The following is a 23,076-nucleotide window of genomic DNA, read 5'->3' as shown; positions in this document are numbered from 1 at the left end:
CACAGTATCCAGACGTCTATTAAACAAATCATATCAACACATCACACATCAACTGATTGTGACCAGGCAACAAAAACCTTTCCAAGCCAAACTTGCATATCATAACCGCTACACACAGCCTACATTGTTGTCAACATAGCTTACGTCAAGTTAACATAGCTACTTGAACTAACGCGTTAGTAAACCCGCTACAATCATGGAGTACAGTGTACAGTTAGCAAGCATTTACACCGGCAGGCCCCAGTGTGTAAAGGAGTGCGTAATTGGCTGCAGGGAAGTCAGGTGCAGGAGAACCGAAATGGGTAGCAAACAGAGCCCTTTATTGAGGAGAACAAAACACGGCACTCAGAAAACTAAACACACAAGGGTTACAATAACCCGGCGCAAATACATTTACATATAACAATTCCACACACAGACATGGGGGGAAACAGAGGGTTTTATACAAGACGAGTAATGAGGGAATGCAAACCAGGTGTGCGGGAAAACAAGACAAAACAAATGGAAAATGAAAGGTGGATCGGCGATGGCTAGAAGAGGGACCGACCTCGGCGTCGTGACACAGTGGCAATACATTTATAAAACCAAAAGCTTACCTTGACTTGGAAGAGTTACAGTGTTGGATAGCCATATCCAATTAGGTAACATAGCATCCCTCTCTGTTTGAGCCGGGTGTTTGAGTAGGCAAAACTAGCTAACTGCATTCTCTAGCTAAAAAAATACAAAATCTCTCTTGCTTCTCAATTTTTTAGTAATTACATTTGTTCAAAACTGTTCAACAATTGTCTTTCTTTGAGTCAACTACTCACCACATTTTATGCACTGCAGTGTTAGCTAGCTGTAGTTTATGCTTTCAGTACTAGATTCATTCTCTGATCCTTTGATTGGGTGGACAACATGTCAGTTCATGCTGCAAGAGCTCTGATAGGTTGGAGCACTGTCCTCCAGAATTTGTCATAATTACTGTGTAAGTATGGAAGCGGGTGGAAACCACGATCCTCCTAGGTTTTGTGTTGTATTGTTTGTATTAAGTCAATGTACCCAGAGGCTACACCATGACTCTACCCTACAGAGTGCTGTTGAGGCTACTGTAGACCTTCATTGCAAAACAGTGTTTTTGAATAAATTATTTGGGGACGTGAATATATTTAGTATAGTTATCACCACCTTCCGGAGTCACCTGAAACCCCACCTCTTTAAGGAATACCTAGGATAGGATAAGTAATCCTTCTCACCCCCCCCCCCTTTAAGATTTAGATGCACTATTGTAAAGTGACTGTTCTACTGGATGTCATAAGGTGAATGCACCAATTTGTAAGTCGGTCTGGATAAGAGCGTCTGCTAAATGACTTAAATGTAAATGTAAATCTAAAAAGGATCATTTTAATGTTTCACTATTTTATTTCTATGAAATTCACTGAGGATGGTCCTCCCCTTCCTCCTCTGAGGAGTCTCCACTGTGCTTTGACCCTAACTGATACTACACCAGGCTAGGGGTTTTCTAGTTCCCACCACAACTTTACTTCTTGTGTTTCTCTTCTTTTTCGCCACTGTAACCCACTCATTCTCACTCTCTGTGCTATTATCTTCACCCGACTCACTAGCAGTTTAAAACAAAACCACAGTTTCCGCCATCTTCTCATATACTTTCCTTCATTCCGAATCATCCTGCCGCTCTTTGAGCCACCTTCTGTTCTACTCTGACCCAAGCCCAATATTGGACTAAAGGAGCTTAACGTTACTCCTTAGTCCAAGGACCTTACATGTTCTGTTTAAAGGCCGAATTGGCTCAGGAAGCCAAAACAGACAAAAACTCAATCTAAACGTGAATTGATTCTCAATTGCGGTACGTTTCTAGAAACATAAATCCTTCTACTTTCACATCACATCAAAATAATTTCATAAATGCAAAATACACCGACAGTATTTTTCAGTGAAAACACATTTGTGGCATCTGTCTTACGTTTACACACAGGTGTTCAGAGACTCAAGATAGCTAATTAGCACAGGTAGTCCACTGTCTTCCATCTGTTTTCCGTAAACAAGTGCAGTAACATGGAAATATGGCCATGTGGGAACCCTAACTTTATAAAAGGTATGTATCAAATGTAACCTTTATTTTATTATTATTTATTGACGATTTGAAAGATAAAAGGTCCTTATTCTTCCAAAACCGTACCGCAAGCGATGCATATTCATTTTCAGACCAAGCACCACAGCAACCCCTACAGAAGATGCCTTGGTCCAATTACTTATGTGTAATGTAATGGAACTGAGAGTCATGATCAAGGGCTACTCTGACCCTGGCAACCTCAACCTGTCTCTCACGCACTGGACACTTCTGATCCTCAGCAACATGGGCACTCCCACAATTGACACATTCTTTTCCTAGTGGTTAGAGCGTTGGACTAGTAACCGGAAGGTTGCCAGTTCAAACCCCCGAGCTTACAAGGTACAAATCTGTTGTTCTGTCCCTGAACAGGCAGTTAACCCACTGTTCCTAGGCCGTCATTGAAAATAAGAATTTGTTCTTAACTGACTTGCCTAGTTAAATAAAGGTAAAATTAAAATAAAAAACAAAGTGCTTTTTCCCTCTGGATGGAAGAAACAAAGAAAATCATCACAAGTCCACTTCAAGCTACCTTTACCGATTTAACAGTACCCAACTTATTTTCTACCCTGCCTGATATGGATATGGATCAGCCAAAAGGCAGGGATCCACTTTCTCCAAAAATGTAACTCCCACTGGGCCCGAATCATCCGTTGCATGACCATCGGGGCGAGACTCAGACCACAGGTAATTCATCTTCACTCTTGTCAAGTAAAATTTCTGAGCCATCAGAGACTACAGAATACCATTTGGATTTGGCACCATTCTTCCTCAACACACATCTTCCCACTGCACTTGACTCTTCTCCTTCTTCCTCGCTGTCCATAACCACATCTACCGTGGCTTCATCCACTGTACTGCTTGCAGAACATGCACTGATGGCCTTTCTCCAATACCCACCTTCTCTTCCTTAGCCCAATTTACTAGTCTGGCTATCTCCGGCCTCTCCTCGCTCACAAAATATTGGCCACTCTGCCCACTTGTTGACATCAACCTGTATGTCACATTATGACGCACCTAGCATGTGTTCTTCTTCTGTGATGTTTTATGGCGAACGACACGCAAAAAGATGGCTGCACCTCTACACACGTCTTCCTGAAGAAATGTGCCTGTCCATTGGGCTGCCTTCCTTGAACCCTCCATAAAGGTACACGTGAACTTAAAAATATACAATAACGTTCAAAAGTTTGCGGGTCACTTAGAAATGTCCTTGTTTTTGAAAAGAAAAGCACAATTTTTGTCCATTAAAATAACAAATTGATTAGAAATGCAGTGTAGACATTGTTAATGTTGTAAATGACTAGTGTATCTGGAAACAGCAGATTTTTCATGGAATATCTACAGAGGTATACAGAGGCACATTATCAGCAACCATCACTCCTGTGTTTCAATGGCACGTTGTGTTAGCTAATCCAAGTTTATCATTTTAAAAGGCTAATTGATCATTAAAAAACCCTTTTGCAATTATGTTAGCACAGCTGAAAACTGTTGTTCTGATTAAAGAAGCAATAAAACTGGCCTTCTTTAGACTAGTTGAGTATCTGGAGCATCAGCATTTGTGGGTTCAATTACAGGCTCAAAATGGCCAGAAGCAAAGAACTTTCTTCCGAAATTTGTCAGACTATTTTAGTTCAGACTCCTCACAAGTCCTCAACTGGCATTTTCATTAAATAGTACCCGCAAAACACCAGTCAACGTCAACAATGAAGAGGCGACTCCGGGATGCTGGCCTTCTCGGCAGAGTTTCTCTGTCCAGTGTCTGTGTTCTTTTGCCCATCTAAATCTTTTATTTTTATTGGCCAGTCTGATATATGGCTTTTTCTTTGCAACTCTGCCTAGAAGGCCAGCATCCTGGAGGCAGATGTAATCTATTACTTCTGTACTGCCATAGTAGTAGCCTATACTCAGATCTGGGCGGCCCTATACGCTCACAACGCAAGTTGCCTGGGGCCCCGAATATTGCGCAAGGGCCCCGCTTCCCCCTCATGTCAAAGCAGGTGTCAATGTTTACGACTTCGATGAGAGGATGAAGCGGAACTATCCTTCTGGTCACGAAAAGAGAAGAAAAAAACATGGAGAGTGAATTGCGGGAACAGCAAGTTTGATGTCAGCAAATAACAGTAACGTTAAGTTGATGTGTTAGCTTGCAGTGCATCTCCCTCTAGTCTGTCTGTCTTGCTAACCTAGCTGGGCAGTGCATATCTTGGTCTGTCTGTGTCTTGCTTGCCAGCCACTTCCAGGGCTGTGTTCTGTGATTTTGTGACTGACAAAAGTGAGAGTGAAATACAACTATTTATTAAGTTTGATTAACGCCAATAGGCAACAGTGTTTATAATTTGCAGCTGGGTAAAGATAACCGCATAGTGTGTGAACATGCGTTCATATTCACGTGCACTAAATGAAACTCGCACTTTCCAGCAGCAACCTCTGAAGACCAATCCAGACAATTATATATGGGCGTGATGGCACTCCTCAGAGGTGCACAATTTTAAAACAAGACAATAATAATCTAGTCTCTCAGTCAAGGTTTAGTTACAACTCTGGACTAATGCAAGATTGAAAGCAATGGATTGACATTGACTATCGATTTATATATTGAATTTAAAATGTTGATTAGCTCGGCATACTGGGCAATATGGATGCACATCTCTCAGTGAATAATAACCATCAAGTATTCAGCCAAGCCATAGTATAAATAGTATTTTATATTTGAAAATGTTTAAAAAGGAAATCTGGGGGAGCCAGTTTGAATGGGCCTGATGCAGCTGATAAAAATAATAATAGTATTGTTCTATATAAAATCTACAGGTGCTATGTTAAGTTTGTCAGTAGAGGAGATGCTGGATCATCAGCCAGTACAAGCATCTACTCAGTTGATCCACATCCAGCCAGTACTAACACAGACCCAGTACAGCCGGCTTCAGCAAATACTAAAACAGACCCAGTGCTGGCAGCTCAGCAAGTACTAACACAGACCCAATACAGCCATCTTCAGCAAGTAACAACACAGACCCAGGTGAAGTACAGGTAGCCTCAGCCAGTACTAGTATTGTTTTTGATGTAAGCTCTTTTCTTCAAAAGACTACAAAATAATAAACGAAGGCATGAATGACTGGTCAAATATCAACGTCATTCTGAAACACCATGATGGTCATCCTGAACACACACACAATATGATTAAGTGGAGAGAACTTGATATGTGCCTAAGTCAGGGACAGACTCTTGACCAGATACAAATGACAATTTTGGAGGCTGAAAGAAAGATAGCGGGATGTCCTTACACATTTACTAATAATCACCCAGTCTCTGGCTGAAAGAAACCTAGCATTCAGGTGTTCATCAGACAAACTCTTCCAACCAGATAATGGAAACTTCCTAAAAGAGGTTGAATTACTGGCCAAAAATTGACCGGGTTATGGAAAATAATCTCAGCAACAAAAAAAAATGGAGAGATACATCCTCATTACCTTGGAAAGCACACACAGAATGAGCTGATACAGATTGTGAGTGACAAGATTCTGGAAGCAATAGTGACTCAAGTAAGAGACTCAAAGTACTTCTCCATTATCTTGGACTGCACACCTGACATTAGTCACCAGGAGCAAATGTCCATTATTCTGAGAAACGTGGCTTTAAAGGGAGAGCCAGAGATCAAGGAGCACATCCTCGGCTTTGTGAATGTTGAGGTTACAACAGGCTTGAATCTGTCCACTGTCATCTTAGATGAGCAAAACGAGCTAGATTCCATTTGAAGCTTGCTGAGGGCAAGCTTATGATAATGGGGCCAACGTGAAGGGCAAGCACCAAGGTGTACAATACAGACAGGTAAAAAAAAAAAATCCCAGAGCCGTGTTAATCCCATGTGGAGCACATACTCTAAATATTTTCATTGCAGATGCTGCCAAATCTTCAAAAGATGCAGTTGGGTTTTTTGGGCATGTGCAAAAGCTCTTCACCTTCTTTTCAGCTGGCACATAAAGATGGAGTGTTTTGAAGAAACACGGGAACATAACCGTGAAGTCATGGAGTGATGCAAGATGGGAGAGTAGGCTCCAAAGTGTTCATGCAATCAGGTATCAGGCTTCTGAGGTTCGGGAGGCATTACTGGAAGCCAGACAGACGATCAACGATCCTGTGGCCAAAGTGGAGGCACAAGCACTTGCAGAGGAAGTTGGGTCCTACCGCTTCTTGATTTGCTGTATTGTATGTGTGAGATACTGACAATGACAAACAAGGTGAACAAGCTCCTCCAATCCACCTCAACGCAGTTAGATATCGCAGTGAATTTAATCTCAAATGCAAAGGCCTCCCTCACTACAATCCGGGAAACTGGATTGTCTGAGGCCCAGACAACAGCCAAAAGCATTTGTGAAGAAATACATGTGGAGGCTGATCTGAAAGAGAAGAGACTGAGAAACAGCAGGAGGCATTTCAGCTATGAGGCTCCTGATGATCCAGTGACTGATGCACTGAAAAACCTTGAAGTCAACCACTTCAACATTGTGGTTGACTCTGCTGTGACATCCATGAATGAGAGATTTCTAACACTCAACCAGGTAAAACCAAATATGGAGTGCTGCTGAACTTCAGCACTGCCTCTCAGATGTCCAGTGAATCTTTAAAGGCTGACTGCATGGAAATGGAAAACACTATAACCTTCAGAGGTGACTAACATCAGTGGAATGGACCTGGCACACGAGATTCAGAATTGACCTGATCTGCCATCAGATATGATGACTGTCTTTGAGCTACTTTCCTTTCTCTGTGAGAACAACCTGGACGAACTCTATCCAGAGAGGAGCTTCTCAAAATGAAAGCTCATCAAAAGCTACCCGAGGTCTTCCATGTCACAGGAATGTTTGAGTGGTCTGGCCATCATGAGCATAAATCATGAACGTTTGAGTGGTCTGGCCATCATGAGCATAAAACATGAACGTTTGAGTGGGCTGGCCATCATGAGCATAAATCATGAACGTTTGAGTGGTCTGGCCATCATGAGCATAAATCATGAACGTTTGAGTGGTCTGGCCATCATGAGCATAAATCATGAACGTTTGAGTGGTCTCGCCATCATGAGCATAAATCATGAACGTTTGAGTGGTCTGGCCATCATGAGCATAAATCATGAACGTTTGAGTGGTCTGGCCATCATGAGCATAAATCATGAACGTTTGAGTGGTCTGGCCATCATGAGCATAAATCATGACATGGGGAAACATGTCCTATGATGCCTCAAGAAAATGCAGAAGAGGAATATTTTGATGTTAAGATTTTAATTCAAACATTAAAATATATACACTTAGTAACATTTAAGATTGTACGGCAGAAGTGCATGTGTGTAAATGACTGCCTAACTATGTGACATACTTTCTCAACTTCTTCCAGACAGTCCAGATAGACTGGTGCCTGTGCTGATGCTGAAAATGCCCAGGCTGTAGAGGGAACCAAAGTTAATCACACAGCTGTATAGGTTTTATTTGACTATTTTGAGACAAAGCTGCAGCCATATCCTATAGGCTTATGTTTACATTGTAGAGACAACGCTAACTGTATAATATTGTAAGGACTGGACTAATTACCAGGCAGCAGAGCCAAAGCTCATTGTTATATTTTATTTTCTACCATTTCATATTTATGTTAATATTTACTCATAAGATTCTATAGAAAATATTATATTCAATAAATATTGTTTGTTTATACCTCATTCTGTTCTGTATAGGTCTACTTATTCTTAGACTGACAGATGGAGCAAAATGTTTTAAAGGAGGGAGGATTGTTGTGGGAGCACGGGTGTCAGGTGTGACAATGGCAAACAGTTTACATGTCTCACGGGTCAGGTAGGAGGGCCACTTAGCAGAATTTTGCTTAGGGCCCCAGTGAGGTCAGGACCGGCTCTGCCTATATCACATTCATTGCCAAGCTTAATTGTAATTGAACTCATTATAAATGGGTACTATTCTAAAAGTGTCCATTCTTTTTTTCTCTCTCGGCATATCATAATATTTCAAAATACAATCGCGGGAAAACAACTTTGTTTGAGAGAATTACATCCAACAAGCAAGATTGTGGCTAATAAAACTGAGCACAAAAAGAAACGGTTTCAATAACATTGACAGCTATGCGAGCCATTGCAAAAAAAACAACCCTGCCTTGTATCCAGCACTGGCAGGTGGAAAACTCACAGGGCCTTGCCCAGCACTGTTTTGCTTAGTGGTCTTGTAAGCCTATATGCTTGACATTATTAGGAGCAGACCTGCGAGCCATGGGTGAGAAAATGTCACGTTACGAATATAATACTGTTCTCATTCCCCAAGTTTAGAATTGTAAAAAAAAAATAGAAAGATTCTCTACCCCCAACTTCATCGCAGGAAAACATGGTTTGGGATGAAAATCGCTATTGGTGTAAAGAGAAGACAATGAGATGGTCTTTTACTTATCAAAATTCAACAACTTGAGCGAACAGCGGCCTATCTTATTGGCACCAGCGGGGAGCATCGTCCATATCCCCTGTGACTCTATCACTGGTCAGTGCCACTGGAAACATTTTTGGACAATCATTTCCTCTTCCAGGTTAGATGTACTTCATATTGTACAATTTGTGTCTACCCTTTCCAAAGGCCTAGATTAGATGGTTGCAAACACAGTTGTTTTTATTGATCTGTTTGTCATTGTCAGCAGTAACCTATAGGACTATTCTGCCCTGTACATTTTTGTCACATTAAAAAAATATTCTGCTAATGTCTCCAGTGTAGAATTGTATGAAATGGGTTTAAAAAAAAATCTTATATAGCCTAGGCTTACTCTACGCCACCATAGTCTTTTTTGTGAACAGTGATGACTATAATCTACTGATCACAGGAATAGTAGGCTATCTTACCTAAGTCTCCAAATGCGATGATCAATGCAAGGAATGCTTCATTTACTTTTTTTAATGGTGGAAATTTTCTTCCCCAAATTTGAAACTCAGAGACCCGACTCAACTCAAACTAAACTGTATATCATACAGCAGAGCACCTGTCCAACTCCAAACTCCCACAAATAAATAGATAAGAGCATATCATGAGCACGCCGGGGCCCATATATAAATATCCCACGTTTTTTTTCACTCCCCTACCCCAATCCCATGATCATTTATCTAAACAACGCAAAGTGAAAATCTTACAAATTCTTGCAGTTTTACCATCTAATCACCCCTACTTCATGGCATGGATCAAATCATAACAGATGTCATAATTGGCATAATCTGTGGTAGAATGCACAAGGTTTAATTGGGTAGTGCATCAGTTTCTCTTATCCTGTCAATCATTGCATACCTTACAGGGCCATTTATAAATTGTCAGAAATGTCCAGATCAACTAACCCAACTAGTCAGCTGTTTTTTAGCCCATAGATTGTTGTAATGTTTAAGTCACTTAAACTTAAAGTCACAAACAGTTTGTGTCATGAACCGTGCTTATATAAATAGGGGTGGTGTGCGTGCAGGGGCGGGATGTTCCCTTGCGCTTAAAAAGGGGGGCCTGAGTGAAAAAGTTTAGGAACACCTGACCTACTGGATTGGAGAAGAGTTTGAGATTAAGAGTTTCAGTGATAAGCACAAAGTTCTTAATTTTAAAAAAATAATTAAGCGCTACTCCTGCACACCCTTCGCCCCAGTTTCGGAACAATACATTAGGTAGTCAGATAATTTTGTCGTGTCGTTTCAGTCAACTGAAATGAAAATTCCTTTTTGTTAATTTTTTTCTGGGTCTATTTAGTCAGTTATAATCCCATCAATAGCCACTGAAAAATAGGTGTTTGAAAAAAAGCACAAATCCATCGCTGTGGATATATAATATACAGTATATTTTGTCCATATATCATCTGCGTATTGAGGTAGCTTAGAATAGATACTTTGTCAATTTGTTAACTTTTTTTGTCTGTCTTTACAAGATAGTATCAGTCAGCAGGCATTAATACACAGTCAGTATAACAAAAGGGATTTCCTACGCTCCTGTTCTTTGGCTCTCCCCTCAACCATTACTTTCAGCCAGGTATAATAGAACTTGTTGCCCATTAGACAACAGTCACTGGTTGCTGTTCATTTGCAAAACTAATCTTGGAAAGGTACTCAATTTATGAAAACTACTGCAAATGTCTTCAAAATGATCATTCCCAAAGTCTGCATAGTTTTGACCAGTTCCCCTTTTAATGAGAGGCAGCCAATAACTGTATGAGCTTTAACAACAATTGTGGTTAAAAATGTACCTGAAAGTCTAGTCAATGTTTGCAAGCACATTTTGTAAGGATTCCATCAACAAATAAAATAAGACAAAATTCCCTTAAAAACTATTTTAATAAGCAGGCTGCAAATACTTTGTTAAAGAAAAAAATATTTTGTGCACCATTGTACTAACATAGGGTAACTAGATCCACACACAAAAAAATCTAATTTTAAAACAGGTTTCCTTTTTGAGAAGAGAAGAAAAGTTCATTGATGGGTAGACCTATCTTTTAGGCCAGTTACGACGGACTCCTCTGCAAGATGAATAAAGAAAACCAACACAGTGATATTAGTAGAACAATCAAAACTGGAATTGTGATAGAAAATTAATATGCACGTCACAATGGTAAAATGTCAACTGGAGATACCCGCCATTTTCTAGAAAAAGTAGACAAGATTGTTAACTGTAAACAGTTTTAGGTGGCTAGCTAAACACCATGCCTAATTGTGGCTAAGCAATTAACTTTTTTACTGTTAATTAGCCACAGCAAATATCTTTGCGAGCAAGTGCGATGGTGTCTCCAAAACAGCAAGCATGGATCTTGTTACCTTTCGGATTTTCCACCAAAAAAGGACATACTTCGGTTTCCAGCACAGGCATTCGATTTTTGTGCTTTTGCATTTTTCTACAGAAACCAAAAATAATGTTCACTTGATATTACAATAGCCATGAGAACTGTTACTTTTCCACAAATATCTTGCCAGTGTTAAAGGTAGACTTAGCAAGATGACATTGAATGCACACAGTGGGTTAATTTGGCAAATGTAATAATTATAACTTGATGTTAATAATACCTTTTTCCTGGGTTCATGACCTTGTCTGTCTGGATCAAACTGTTTACCATCATTTCCTTTGGCCCCTAGAACATCAAAATGATTTATTTCACCACATACAATGAGAAAGGAAGGTCATGTGTGGAGATACAAAATAATCGCATCAACCAACTACAAATATCATGACCAAAGTCAGATAGAACATAAACAAATACATGTGGTTGCGTACCAGCAAAGACTTTGAAATCTGACTGGCTGTAGTCATATGGTTTGAAAACTAGAGGTGTTGTAGAGTCCTCGTTTTTCTTCACAGCAGCTTTCATTAGTTTCTTGTTAGGTTTTGGGGTCGATTCTCCTGTCTCACTGGCAACCCTCTCCCTTTTCTTTCCTCCTGGTTTTATAGATTCCTGATGGAAATGTAAACACAATGTAATGAGAACTTGCCTGCACAGAATTGAAAATGTTTTCTTATAGCTCTGAAGAAATGTGAAAACTACTCACTGAAGCTTGCTGGCGCACAGTCGCAACATTCTGAAGTGATTCCTGGTAGCTCTGCTTGGCCTTCTTCCTTTCCTCTGTAGGACAATAAATCTCACAATATTCACAAAGGATGGTTTGAAATAATTTTGGAAAGTTAATTTGAATCAAGTCAAGTACACCACACCTGCTACTGCCTTTGCCTCTTCCTTCGCTTTCTTTTTGGCCTCTACCTCCTTCTGCTGCTGTTCCACACTCTGCAGCTTCCATCTATTACTGATCTGTTGAAACATAGTGGATAATATAACACAAGCAGGACAAATGAAGTTCGACAGTTCGAACTTCAAGATAATATTGACCATCTTCGAGTTCAGATTTCAGTGGCATAATTTCTGCCACAATCATTGTTATGTACAAATATCAATGAATTAATAAATACCTCATATATTTTCGTAGAGGGGTCGAACTTAGCATTTTTGGAGATATGGATGTCGTTTGATGGTAGATACTAAAAACAAGAGGATGCATTATAGCAACACAAACAAAACACATCATTGGTTAACCACGTATTACCAGGTCAATGCATCTTACCATTCGGAAAGGGTTCTGAAAAGACTCGACAACCCTGCATGCTTTCTGTTGAGCCACTGTGAGGTTACCAGGGTCTTTGACGGTGTCCTCCTTCAAAAGAAGCACAAAACACGCAAGTCACCAACCGAGATCATTAGTCATATTTCAAACAGTCTTATAACAGACAACAAATCTGAGAGGTGTACTGTAGTGTACCATTCATTCATGGGCCAAAACAAAACCAGACATCATAGTTCTTACCTCAAACAATGTGATTTTCGCTGAAACTACTAGACCCATCATTTTATGCATGTCAACCTCCTCACCCTGCTCCTCTTCAGAAAAGAGTGCCCCCTTTTTGGTTGAGAGTTCTGAAAGTAGACGCAAAGTACATTTTCATTGGTTTAATTGACTATAGCCAAGGACAACATAATTAATGTTAACAATGGACTTAAGATATATCTTACTATCTGGGGTAAAGCTGGGGATATCACTTTCAGATACTCTGGATGTATCATGAGGACCAAAAAGAGGAATTTCTGGCTGCAAAAAGAACCAATGCATGGCACTTCAGATAGGTCATTTATGAGCAAAACTGCCTATGAAAATGTATAACCAAGTGGATGTGGTATCAATTAACTAGTTTTACAAACCTTTTTTATGGGCGTGAGTGTTTTCTTCTTGTCAGCCACAATTTCAGCCTATATACACACACACGGAAAACATTGATTCAAGTGAAATCCATTGTATAAATGCAGGGGGCAAACTACATGCCCCCTATGACACCTACAGCACCCGATGTCACAGAAAGGCCAAAAAGATCATCAAGGACAACACTGCCACTGCCTATTCACACCACTACCATCCAGAAGGCGAGGTCAGTACAGGTGCATCAGAGCTAGGACGGAGAGACTGAAAAACAGATTCTATCTCAAGGCCATCAGACTGTTAAAACAGCCACCACTAATTCAGAGGCTGCTACCTACTTTGAGACCTAATCACTGGCCACTTTAATAAATGGATCACTAGTCACTTTAAACAATGTTCACATAGCTTACATTACTCATATCATATGTATATACTGTTTTTTATACCATCGTTTGCACCTTGCCTACGCCGCCATGCCATCACTCATCCATATATTTATATGTACATATCCTCATTCACCCTTTTAGATGTGTGTATTGGATAGCTATTGGGGAATTGTTAATTACTTGTTAGATATTACCGCACTGTCGGAACTAGAAGCACAAACACTCGCATTAACATCTGCTAACATCATCTGTATGTTACCAGAAAAATCTGATTTTATTAGAGTACCTTTATTCACTAGTTACATATTTGACACTATAACAGCATCAAGTCACCCAAACAAAGATGTGTCAGGCTGGTTAGTGAGGTTGTCATCATTGAAAATAGATAACTCAATTAATTCAGGTAGTTGATTGAGGTTAAATGTAGTATACAATCAACACTACCCCCAGGCATGTCTCACCTTGAGAAGGGGCATCTCCCGGGCCTGCTGCACCAATAGGTGGAGCTCGTTGACCTGCTGCCGCACCAATGGGGGGACAGGGTTACAGCAAGCGATGATGCCTTGAGGCTCTCTGGTAGAAGAAAAACAGATGGGGATTGTTTAACATGGTATTAATGTTTGTGTGTGTGCATATGCACAGGTGTGTTTTTTTGGGGGGGACCGGCATCTCAACTTACTTGGGCAGGATGTCAGAGATCTTAATCATCATATGATTGGGCAGGACATATCTGAAACACATGGCAACCAAGTTTAAATAAAAGTCATATACTTAACAAAAACCCTTGCCATTGTCATTATTTCTCTCAGTTTGAGATTAATCAGGTGATTTTACATATCAAGAAGTGTGAGAAGCTTACTGGGGAAAGAAGGCAGCAAATGTAGCAGACAGTATAAAGCTGGCTTTCATAGACCAACTTCACAATCCAAACCAAATACTCTTGAGCATCTGGATCCTAAGCGAGAAAACGACAAATGGGTCCATAGGCAAGACCCTCCCTACCCAGTGCTCTCATCCTCCTGTCTGGCCAGCTTGTCTCTCCAGCCGTACAGCAGTCGGAAGGCAGTTAGCTGCTGCGTGTTGAACGCCTTCTTCTGCTTCCTCAGCAGGTCCATGTAGGAGTCATCGGTGAAGAGCGGCTTCATGTATTTCTGCAGAGAGGGGTTTTCACTGTTATTGTCTGAACAAGTTAACAAGGGAATTAGGCCTAGGTGGTGCGGTAATGTTCAGTCGCGCTATTCAGCTCGAGAAGTGTACCTTTAATGAGATGTCTTTGCTTTTGTGCCAGACCATCTGCAGCAGGGCAGGCTGCCCATTGCCCACTTCCCACAGGTCCACCCTCAGCCGATCGTAGACATAGAGGAGGTAGTGGGTATCTGCCCGGGCATACTGAAACATCTCATCTGGCAAAGGCCTAGGGAAAATCAAAAGCAATTCAATCAAATCATATTTTGCTCCCAGGCCAACGTGAACAGCTTTAAGTGAAAACTATTTAGTACACATTTATGAACAATCAGAGCACACATGAACATCTACAACATCAAAGTGCATAATAGAGGGTTAGCAAAATGACATTACCGTATTCTCCAGTCTGCCAGTTGGTAGCGTTTGTCAGAGTCCACGTTGCAGAACAGCTTAAGCAAGTGGTCAAGCGAGTGCCTGCCCAGATTAAGGGTACGTGACGCCTGGTGAGTGTCAAACATGTTGACAATGTAAAGGCCCAAATCCTTTTGCAGCCACTCAATATCAGAGTCGGCACCATGGAAAACCTGTGAAAGCCATACAAACCTACATTAGTGACTCAAATTCTAGGCTATACTGAAGTTTCTGTAAACTGAAATGCTAAGCCTGCTAACATTGCCATTATTGAGCATTGGGCTGTGAAATCCAAAATGTGCTTAGACAACCAGGCAATGACCTTGACGATGGCGGGATCTGTGAAAGCCTCATTGAGTATGTACAGCTCACTACGCAGCTCCAAGGTGTCTATAATGAAGTCTTCATCCCGTGTTGAAATCTGCATCAGGCAGGTGATGCCCAAAAAACTTCTGTAGGAGTGATGCTAAGAGAGAAGATACACATGAATCAACAGAAAACCCTGGTTGGGTAGGACAGATGAGAGGTCACAAAAGGGGAAAATTGACGCTTGCTAGTTTTAGCCATCTTTAAAGCTTAGTTATTTGAGGTACAATTTAATTGGCTCAGACAGAGGAACATGTGTAAAACCCTCAATTGTACCTCCAGATCTACTGCAAACTCTGACGTCTTGGCCAGTTTCTCATTTACTGCCACCAGATCCTCCAGATTGTCAATGAATGAGCACTTTGTCTCAGCAAGTGGTTTGTACATCTGAAAAATCAAAACAAAGAAAATGAAGTCTGGCATCAATTGAGAAAATGTATCACAAAAAAAAAGTGCTTATTTGTGCTTGACCAATATTAGCTTTCAATAAAGATATCCAACAGCTTTCAATAAAGATATCCAACAGCTTTCAATAAAGATATCCAACAGCTTTCAATAAAGATATCCAGCAATGTCAAGGTCAACAAAGTGTCAGGAGTCATGGTCAAAATACTTCATGACTGCGTCAAAGTGTATTTAGCTATTCAAAAATGAAAGTGACACCAGGTGGACTTGACAAGGTCTCAGGCATGATAATGCACATTTTTGTTTGTAGTAAAGTAGCCCAATGTTGCAGGTTTTGCTGAATATATTATTGTAATCTGCAACAAGTGCCCGTGTGGGGTATTTTCAAGTGAAAATATTGGACTTGATTATTTTCTATATACTTTCATGGTTGTTTTGTATTGACTCTCCCCTTTAACTGCCCCTAATATAGGGATGCAAACTAGAGGGGGGGCTTTGGATGACGACTGGCTGTAATGCGCGTTTGGAGCAATGCTGGGTGTATCTAAACCAATCATTTACATAACAGAATGCAGCACGCGACTGAAGAGAGAAAAGACAACCAATTAGCTAGTTACAACATCAGCGCGCGCTCGGAAAGAGGCGTGGTTAATTTACAGCAGCGCGTCCCCTGAACGATAACAAAGAGGTAGGTGAGAAGCCTGACCACGGAGACGGGGTGAGAAGGTGATGAAGCGTACTTCATGAGCTGTAACCGAAAACTGGCATTTGGAAAGTTTGAGGTGAGGGAGAAAGTGTGGTGGAACAAGTATTGTTAAGTATCTTGCTAGCTGGATCGAATTACCCGTTATAGCTTGCCAGAGAAATGTTGAGCAACTTTAGCCAACTGAACTGATCAAATAATTAACTGATCAAATAATTTAGTTTATGATGTGAAAATAAAGTCAGACAGCTAACGTTAGCTAGCTAATGTTACAACATCAGATGAACCAACGTTAGTAACCTAACCAATTCGATCTAGTATGAACTGGTAACGTTATAACACTCCTTGCCGTTCCTCAAGTTGGAACGCGTTAGTTGCTTACTGGACCCTGGCAATCTGAAATGTTAACTAGCTAACGAACTAACTACTATCTGTGAACTAATGTTTTCCCTCTACAGTACAGTAAGTTAATTTTCAGAATGAGAGAACTGTGTGAAAATGAGGCATTACTTGTTAAACAGTTAAGTGTCACTGGAGCTGTCTTAAGCTGGATGCCACTATAGAGGTGAAAGGACCACCACACACTTTCCCCCTTTCTCACTTTTTCAATACAGTGGATAAAAAGGGGTATAGCGGGTGTATTCTATGCCTGAAAGAGATCAATTATGTCAACAAAGGGTATCATGCTCTGCTGGCACATTGTACACTTTCTGCCTGTGGACATCTGTTCTACAATGTAATAATGTGCAGTAGCCGAAAGATATTGCTTTTGTTGTTTTGAACTTGACAGTAACACTTGTGAGTGGGGATTATTACATTTTTGCACACATGTAGCCTTGTGCACTTGATCGATGGCCACTATAATAGAGCAAAAATAGAATGCCTCTGTCTCTTTCTATTTCTACTTAAGATGTTTTCTCCCCCAAGTGCAATATTTAGATGTGTGTGTGGTCACAAGCATTCTATTATAAAGGCTGTCATGGCTAACAGCAAAATCAGTGTATTGTTTTTTTCTTAACTTGAGTGCTATTTGCAATAAAGTCGAGGAAACAAATAATTGGAATGCTTTCCTTATTTTTTTAAGCTGTGAGTTAGGTTTAAATTAACCACTTTATTTTACACAGATTTATTATGTAGATACAATATTATTTGTTTAATTAGTTAACCCACATTTCCCCCTAGAAGGGATTTTTGCATGTTTCAGTGCAAAAAAAGAAGAAAAGTAACCTTTTTGGGCCCTCAACAGTTTGCATCCCTGCTAATAGTCCATCAAGTTTGCCAACACAACAGTGGTGGGCCTGATAGTCGACGAGACAGGGAGCAGGTGAGAGCACTTGCAGTGGAAAATGACATCTCCCTCAATGTCAGCAAAACCAAGGTGATCGTGGACTACCGGACACAGGAGGGGACACCCCCAATCTCCATCAACAGGTTGCAGTAGAGGGTCTAAAGATTAAAGTTCCTTGGCATACACATCACAGAGGATCTGACATGGACCAATCACACAGACAGTGGTGAAAGCACAACAGCACCTCTTCAACTTCAGGCAATTGAACTTTGCATGGAACCTCGGATCCTCAAGAAGTTCTACAGCCGCACCAATGAGCATCTTGACCGACTACATCACTACGTGGCAGGGAAACTGCACCGCACACAACCGCAAGGCTCTACAGAGGGTGGTAAGGATGGCTCAACACATCACCGGGGGCAGGCTCCCTGCCCTCCAGGACATTTATAGAAACCGGTGTTTGAGGAAGGCCCAGAAGATCAAGGACTTCAGTCACTCGGTAAGAGTTAACTGTCCATGGCCCATCTGACCAACAGGTTCTGAGACAGCTTCTACTACCAGGCCATCAGACAGCTAAACCTAGCTGTCTACCTGCACCATAGACTATTTGCACTGACTCTCCACTCAAGCACACAACCACAATGTCAACGCTGCTGTTGTATTTTATACTATTTATTCAACTGCGTGACCAAAACACTATCCAGTTTATTTGTATACAGTCATTCATGGCACATTAATTTGTACTGTATATACTATTGTGCACATAGTATTATAACTATGTATATACCTTACAATTACTAGTAATTTTTTATTTGACCTTTGTATATTATTGATATTGTACTGCAATGTTGAGTGAGCTAGCACAAACACTCTACTGTACTTTTATATCTGCAGTGAACTGTGTATGAGACTAACAATTAGATTGAGTCCGTTAAGAGTCAACTTGAGCAGAGTGAGGTGTATAATCATTGATCTACAAATAATATTCCCTGCTAAATAATAGGTTTTGTGCGATCAAGATTCACAGAGCCTCCCCTGACTCAGGCAATCCCCCCCACCAAACACACACACGCACAACCAGACATTGATTGGAGACATCTTGTGTAAATAACATTTCCTCTGACTTTTTACCTGCAGCGACACTAGCAAGATAATGCTTGAAATACCAGTAAATGCAGTGTCTTATTTTATTGCTCAAAACGCAGGATCCTAGTTATGACGCTATACCTCAAATAAAGTGTTAACCAAACAATTTACCTGGGGTTCAGGCTTGGACAGAAGATTCTCGGGTAACGCAAGGTGATCCAGTTCATATTGGTATGGGTGAGCGAACCTATGGAGGAAAAATGATAGCAATGTCAGATGGGATGTTATCACATTTCAACCTTGGAACAAGAGTACACAGACTCAATGTCTTACATGTCTTCTACATGCTCCTGAGTTCTCTGATGGTGAATGAAATCAGCCAGGGCGGCAGGGACATCCAAATCCTCTGGTCTCTCTTTGCGAATGTGTTTGTTGGTAAAATCTACAACAGGAAAGACTGAATCAATGGACATCTTCATCGCACCTCATTGCATGTACAATTTATTTAATTGGTACTTTTTAGTAAAGAATATTGTACTTTTGGCAACTACATGGAACACAATCATTCATATTGGGTAATACAATGTTGATGTGTAATTTCTAAATACCAGGAAAGTGTTGGCACAAAAATAAGTTACAACTGAATTTTCATTTGAAATTATGGCAAACGCGACCTACATGAAGGAAGTGGTTTTATTGCATTGGGCTTGACGAAGATCTTTGGAGTAAACGGTGTGTTGCTATTGTCAACTTTTTCCCGGAATTTCAACTGAGGTCTGGTGACGTTTTTGGCTTGGAGGAGTCGGAATGTCTCTGAACTACGTCCAGAACCAGAGTCACCACCCTGTTCAATAAAGACAAAATACAATCAATATACTACCATACCATTCCAAACAACGTTATAAACATTAACTTTTCGTAAGATGTGGACATTTATCTCCACTTCCTACCGTCAAAAAGGACAACCCGCAAAGTACACTAGCTTTCAAAAGTTCGGGGTCACTTATAAACGTCCTTGTTTTTTGAAAGAAAAGCACATTTTTGTCCATTGATCAGAAATACAATGTAGAAATTGTTAATGTTGTAAACGACTATTGTAGCTGCAAACGGACGATTTTGAATGGAATATCTACTTAGGCGTACAGATGCCCATTATCAGCAACCACCACTCCTGTTTCAATGGCACGTTGTGTTAGCTAATCCAAGTTATCATTTTAAAAGGCTAATTGATCATTAGAAAACCCCTTTGAAATTATGTTAGCACAGCTGAAAACTGGGGCGTCTTTCTCAAACTAGACATTAATGTACTTGTCCTCTTGCTCAGTTGTGCACCGGGGCCTCCCACTCCTCTTTCTATTCTGGTTAGAGCCAGTTTGCGCTGTTTTATAAAGGGAGTAGTACAAGATCTTCAGTTTCTTGGCAATTTCTCACATGGAATAGCCCTCATTTCTCAGAACAAGAATAGACTGACTAGTTTCTGAAGAAATCTCTTTGTTTCTGGCCATTTTGAGCTTGCAATCGAACCCACAAATGCTGATGCTCCAGATATTCAACTAGTCTATAGTCTATTAATTAAAACAGTTTTCAGCTGTGCTAACATAATTGCAAAAGGGTTTCTAATGATCAACGAGACTTAATTATAAACTTGGATTAGCTAACACAATGTGCCATTGGAACACAGGAGTGATGGTTGCTGATAAATGTAGTTATTTCATTGAAAAGAATCTGCCGTTTCCAACTACAATAGTTATTTACAAAATGAATGTTTACACTAGATTTATGATCAATTTGATGTTATTTTAATGACAAAAAAAGTGATTTTCTTTAAAAACCAATGACATTTCTAAGTGATCCCAAAACTTAGGAACGGCAGTGGACGTTTAAATGTTTTTCAACATTCTGTCTGGTAGAGATTATTGCGTATTTTTTTACAGCGACTTCTTTCAGACTATGTATGGAGTAACCATGATAAGTTGTGATGTTTAGACAATAGTTCTGACAGGTTTGTCATTTTGTGGCCCCTGTGCCAAGAAGCTTTGTTTCTGCACCTTACGATTCCAACTGGATACGACGATCTTAGGGGGCTGAAAACCTGCGGGCATGACAGGTTGCTGGCTCCTGTTGACTCCGGCAGCATCATCAAGCAGAATACCCTGAAAATAAATTTTTAAAAAGGGTTGACCTCAGAATAATTCCCAAAATAATGGGGAATTAGAAAAGTCATTAGTCCAGAATATGCTGCCACTTTGGTATACATACCACTTTCTCAAGAATGACATCATTGGAGTCAACCACCAAGTCAAATCTTTCCTCCAACCCCGTCAGTTTGTTGCGGTCTCTCATGTGAGCTCTGCAGCCATGGTGGTGCATTATCTGACTCATACTGACCATGGGAAGAAAAAGACAAACATGTTGGGAAGATGGTGCATGAGCGACTTATGCCAACCATTTTTCTTTGCAGCAATGTCAAACTGTTTACAATCCAGTACTACTTTACCAGTATGTACATGTGGCCCGACCACAGCTAAGGGCCATTTTCTTATGTACAGACCTTAGTTGTGGTATATTGGCCATATACCACAAATACCCAGGGTGCCTTATTGCTATTATAAACTGGTTACCAAAGTAATTAGAGCAGTAAAAATAAATCAAGATTATACCCGTGGTATATGGTCTGATATACCATGACTGTCAGCCAATCAGCATTCAGGCCTGATGATGTGAAGAGGCTCACAATAATGACTGGAGTAAATGGAATGGTATCAAACGTATGGAAACAATGAGTTTGATACCATTTCATGAATTCCATTCAAGTCATTACTATGATCCCATCCTCCCCACTTATGGCAGCTGCACCTCCTGTGAAATTGCGGGGTTACAAATTATTACTCACCAATGCAACAGTCCATCTCCTTGAGTTTCACAGAATTCTTGAAATCCCGGGAAGCTGCGATATAAGTCATATTCATCCCCTACTTGCGGTAGACTGGCAGATGCCTTGGTAGCTGCTACGACAGTGCCCAGTCCATACTATAGAAGAGAAAGGGTAAGGCTTACTCAAAGTTAAAATTACCTTTATGCATAATGCAGCTAGCTAGCGTCAAAGATGGATATACTGACAAGATACATGGTTAAATGCTACTAGCCTCATACCATGAATAGCAATCTCAAGACAACTCTGAAAGCGTTTTTTCTCAAAGTTTCCGGGATGTCACGTGTCTTACTTACAGCAGTACACTCTTAATTACTTAAGCATTACGAAACTTCTATTCGAGTAAATAAACCAACCTCACGTAGAAAATAAGTCATACATTTGTTGTTGACCCAATGTGACATTCTCATTGACTTCTATACAAAATATCCTTGCTTGTCGAAACAACTCCACCTGCTGGTGATTGAGGGAGACAGGTTTTACGCTGAGTTGGGCCTCTGGTACTACTGTGAGGATTCTCGCTCGCGAGAAGTGGAACCTGGTGTGACCATCCTGAACACCCGAGACAAAGTTCTTGCTTATGTTGTGTATAAATTATTTTTTTGTTAGAATCTTTAAAGCATTAGTTAGGCTTGCTGAAGCTACTATTACGAGACATATAGCTAGTTAGCTAACGTTAGCTGTTCCACGTTTTACATGCTGCAGACACAGTACAACTCGTTAATCAGCTCACTACCTTCACAAATGCATCCACATCCTTGAAACCGGGACAAAACTCGTTGTCCACACCAGCTGGATCTTCGTTAACAGATAGATTATTATTGTGTTTGTCACTGTTTGAAGAATCCATCTCTAATTTCTGTACATGCGAGTGGCAGGAAGCAACCGCGCTTGGTTTTTCTTCTTCACCGTTGGATTTTATGGGTAACACTAACATTAGATGAGCAATAGCGCCACTAACCGGACTGGAGTATAGAGCAGAGACAGAACGCACCATATTTTAGTTGTTTTGAGTAACTTTGAAAAATATATATAGCATATATCACTCACATACAATTAAACCCCCCAAATGACTAGAGTGCCCTTAGTAAAATAACCCTAAAATTGTTTGTTCTGTCCCCCATCTCCCACTGCTCAATATCAACTTGCACCCACCCTGTGTTGGCACTACTGTGAACTGCACAAATATTTTATTACGCTTTGTGTAGGCATAGGTCAATTAAAGGGCGGGCCTGTTTTTGTGGACCCTGCATTCTATTTCTCTCCTCACACAAGTCCACAAGGCTGTTGTAATTAGAAGATTGTACCAGCGGATGGCAATGTTCATTTGAGAATTGTCCCCATCTTCCTCCATGTATATCAAAATGTACACAGATTTGCAGTTGTTATCGTAGATACAGCGAAATGCTTGTATTTCTAGCTCCAACAGTCCAGTAATACCTGGAAATACAAAATAATACACACATAATCCATAA

The 23,076-nt window shown here is 40.4% G+C and overlaps 1 protein-coding gene across 2 annotated transcripts; it reads right to left on the bottom strand.

The window, feature by feature from the left end:
• Positions 1-10,273: 10,273 nt before the first annotated feature.
• exosc10 (exosome component 10) lies at positions 10,274-22,528 on the bottom strand. 2 transcript variants are annotated; one of them, XM_046343839.1, is made up of 25 exons: positions 22,338-22,528; positions 21,563-21,699; positions 20,929-21,052; positions 20,718-20,822; positions 19,348-19,513; positions 19,003-19,111; positions 18,841-18,916; positions 15,464-15,574; positions 15,144-15,287; positions 14,804-14,994; positions 14,483-14,639; positions 14,228-14,376; positions 13,905-13,955; positions 13,687-13,798; positions 12,845-12,892; positions 12,659-12,734; positions 12,453-12,562; positions 12,213-12,302; positions 12,061-12,129; positions 11,809-11,902; positions 11,646-11,719; positions 11,374-11,551; positions 11,166-11,230; positions 10,920-10,996; positions 10,274-10,624 (listed from the first exon to the last, which is right to left on the bottom strand). In XM_046343839.1, exons 1-25 carry the CDS (start codon positions 22,449-22,451, stop codon positions 10,594-10,596), a joined length of 2,658 nt encoding a protein of 885 aa, XP_046199795.1. In that variant the 5' UTR covers positions 22,452-22,528; the 3' UTR covers positions 10,274-10,593. The 2 variants fall into 2 exon arrangements, with proteins under 2 accessions (XP_046199795.1, XP_046199796.1); XM_046343840.1 differs by having other exon boundaries at positions 12,659-12,736; positions 12,850-12,892.
• Positions 22,529-23,076: the final 548 nt, after the last annotated feature.

Source organism: Oncorhynchus gorbuscha, linkage group LG03 (assembly GCF_021184085.1).
Source record: "Oncorhynchus gorbuscha isolate QuinsamMale2020 ecotype Even-year linkage group LG03, OgorEven_v1.0, whole genome shotgun sequence".
Taxonomy (NCBI): Eukaryota; Metazoa; Chordata; class Actinopteri; order Salmoniformes; family Salmonidae; genus Oncorhynchus; species Oncorhynchus gorbuscha.
The sequence above is the reverse complement of the archived record's forward strand: the minus strand, read 5'-3'. Positions and strand labels throughout refer to the sequence as shown.

What these genes read in the sequence shown, in the direction of transcription:
- exosc10 (XM_046343839.1), bottom strand. Translation starts at nt 22,451, where the DNA reads ATGGATTCTTCAAACAGTGACAAACACAATAATAATCTATCTGTTAAC. An exon ending in GGAGATGGACTGTTGCATTG is followed by an intron (nt 21,053 to 21,562) that starts GTGAGTAATAAT and finishes TCCCATGGTCAG; the next exon opens with TATGAGTCAGATAATGCACC. An exon ending in CAGGAGGATGAGAGCACTGG is followed by an intron (nt 13,956 to 14,227) that starts GTAGGGAGGGTC and finishes CATGTGTTTCAG; the next exon opens with ATATGTCCTGCCCAATCATA.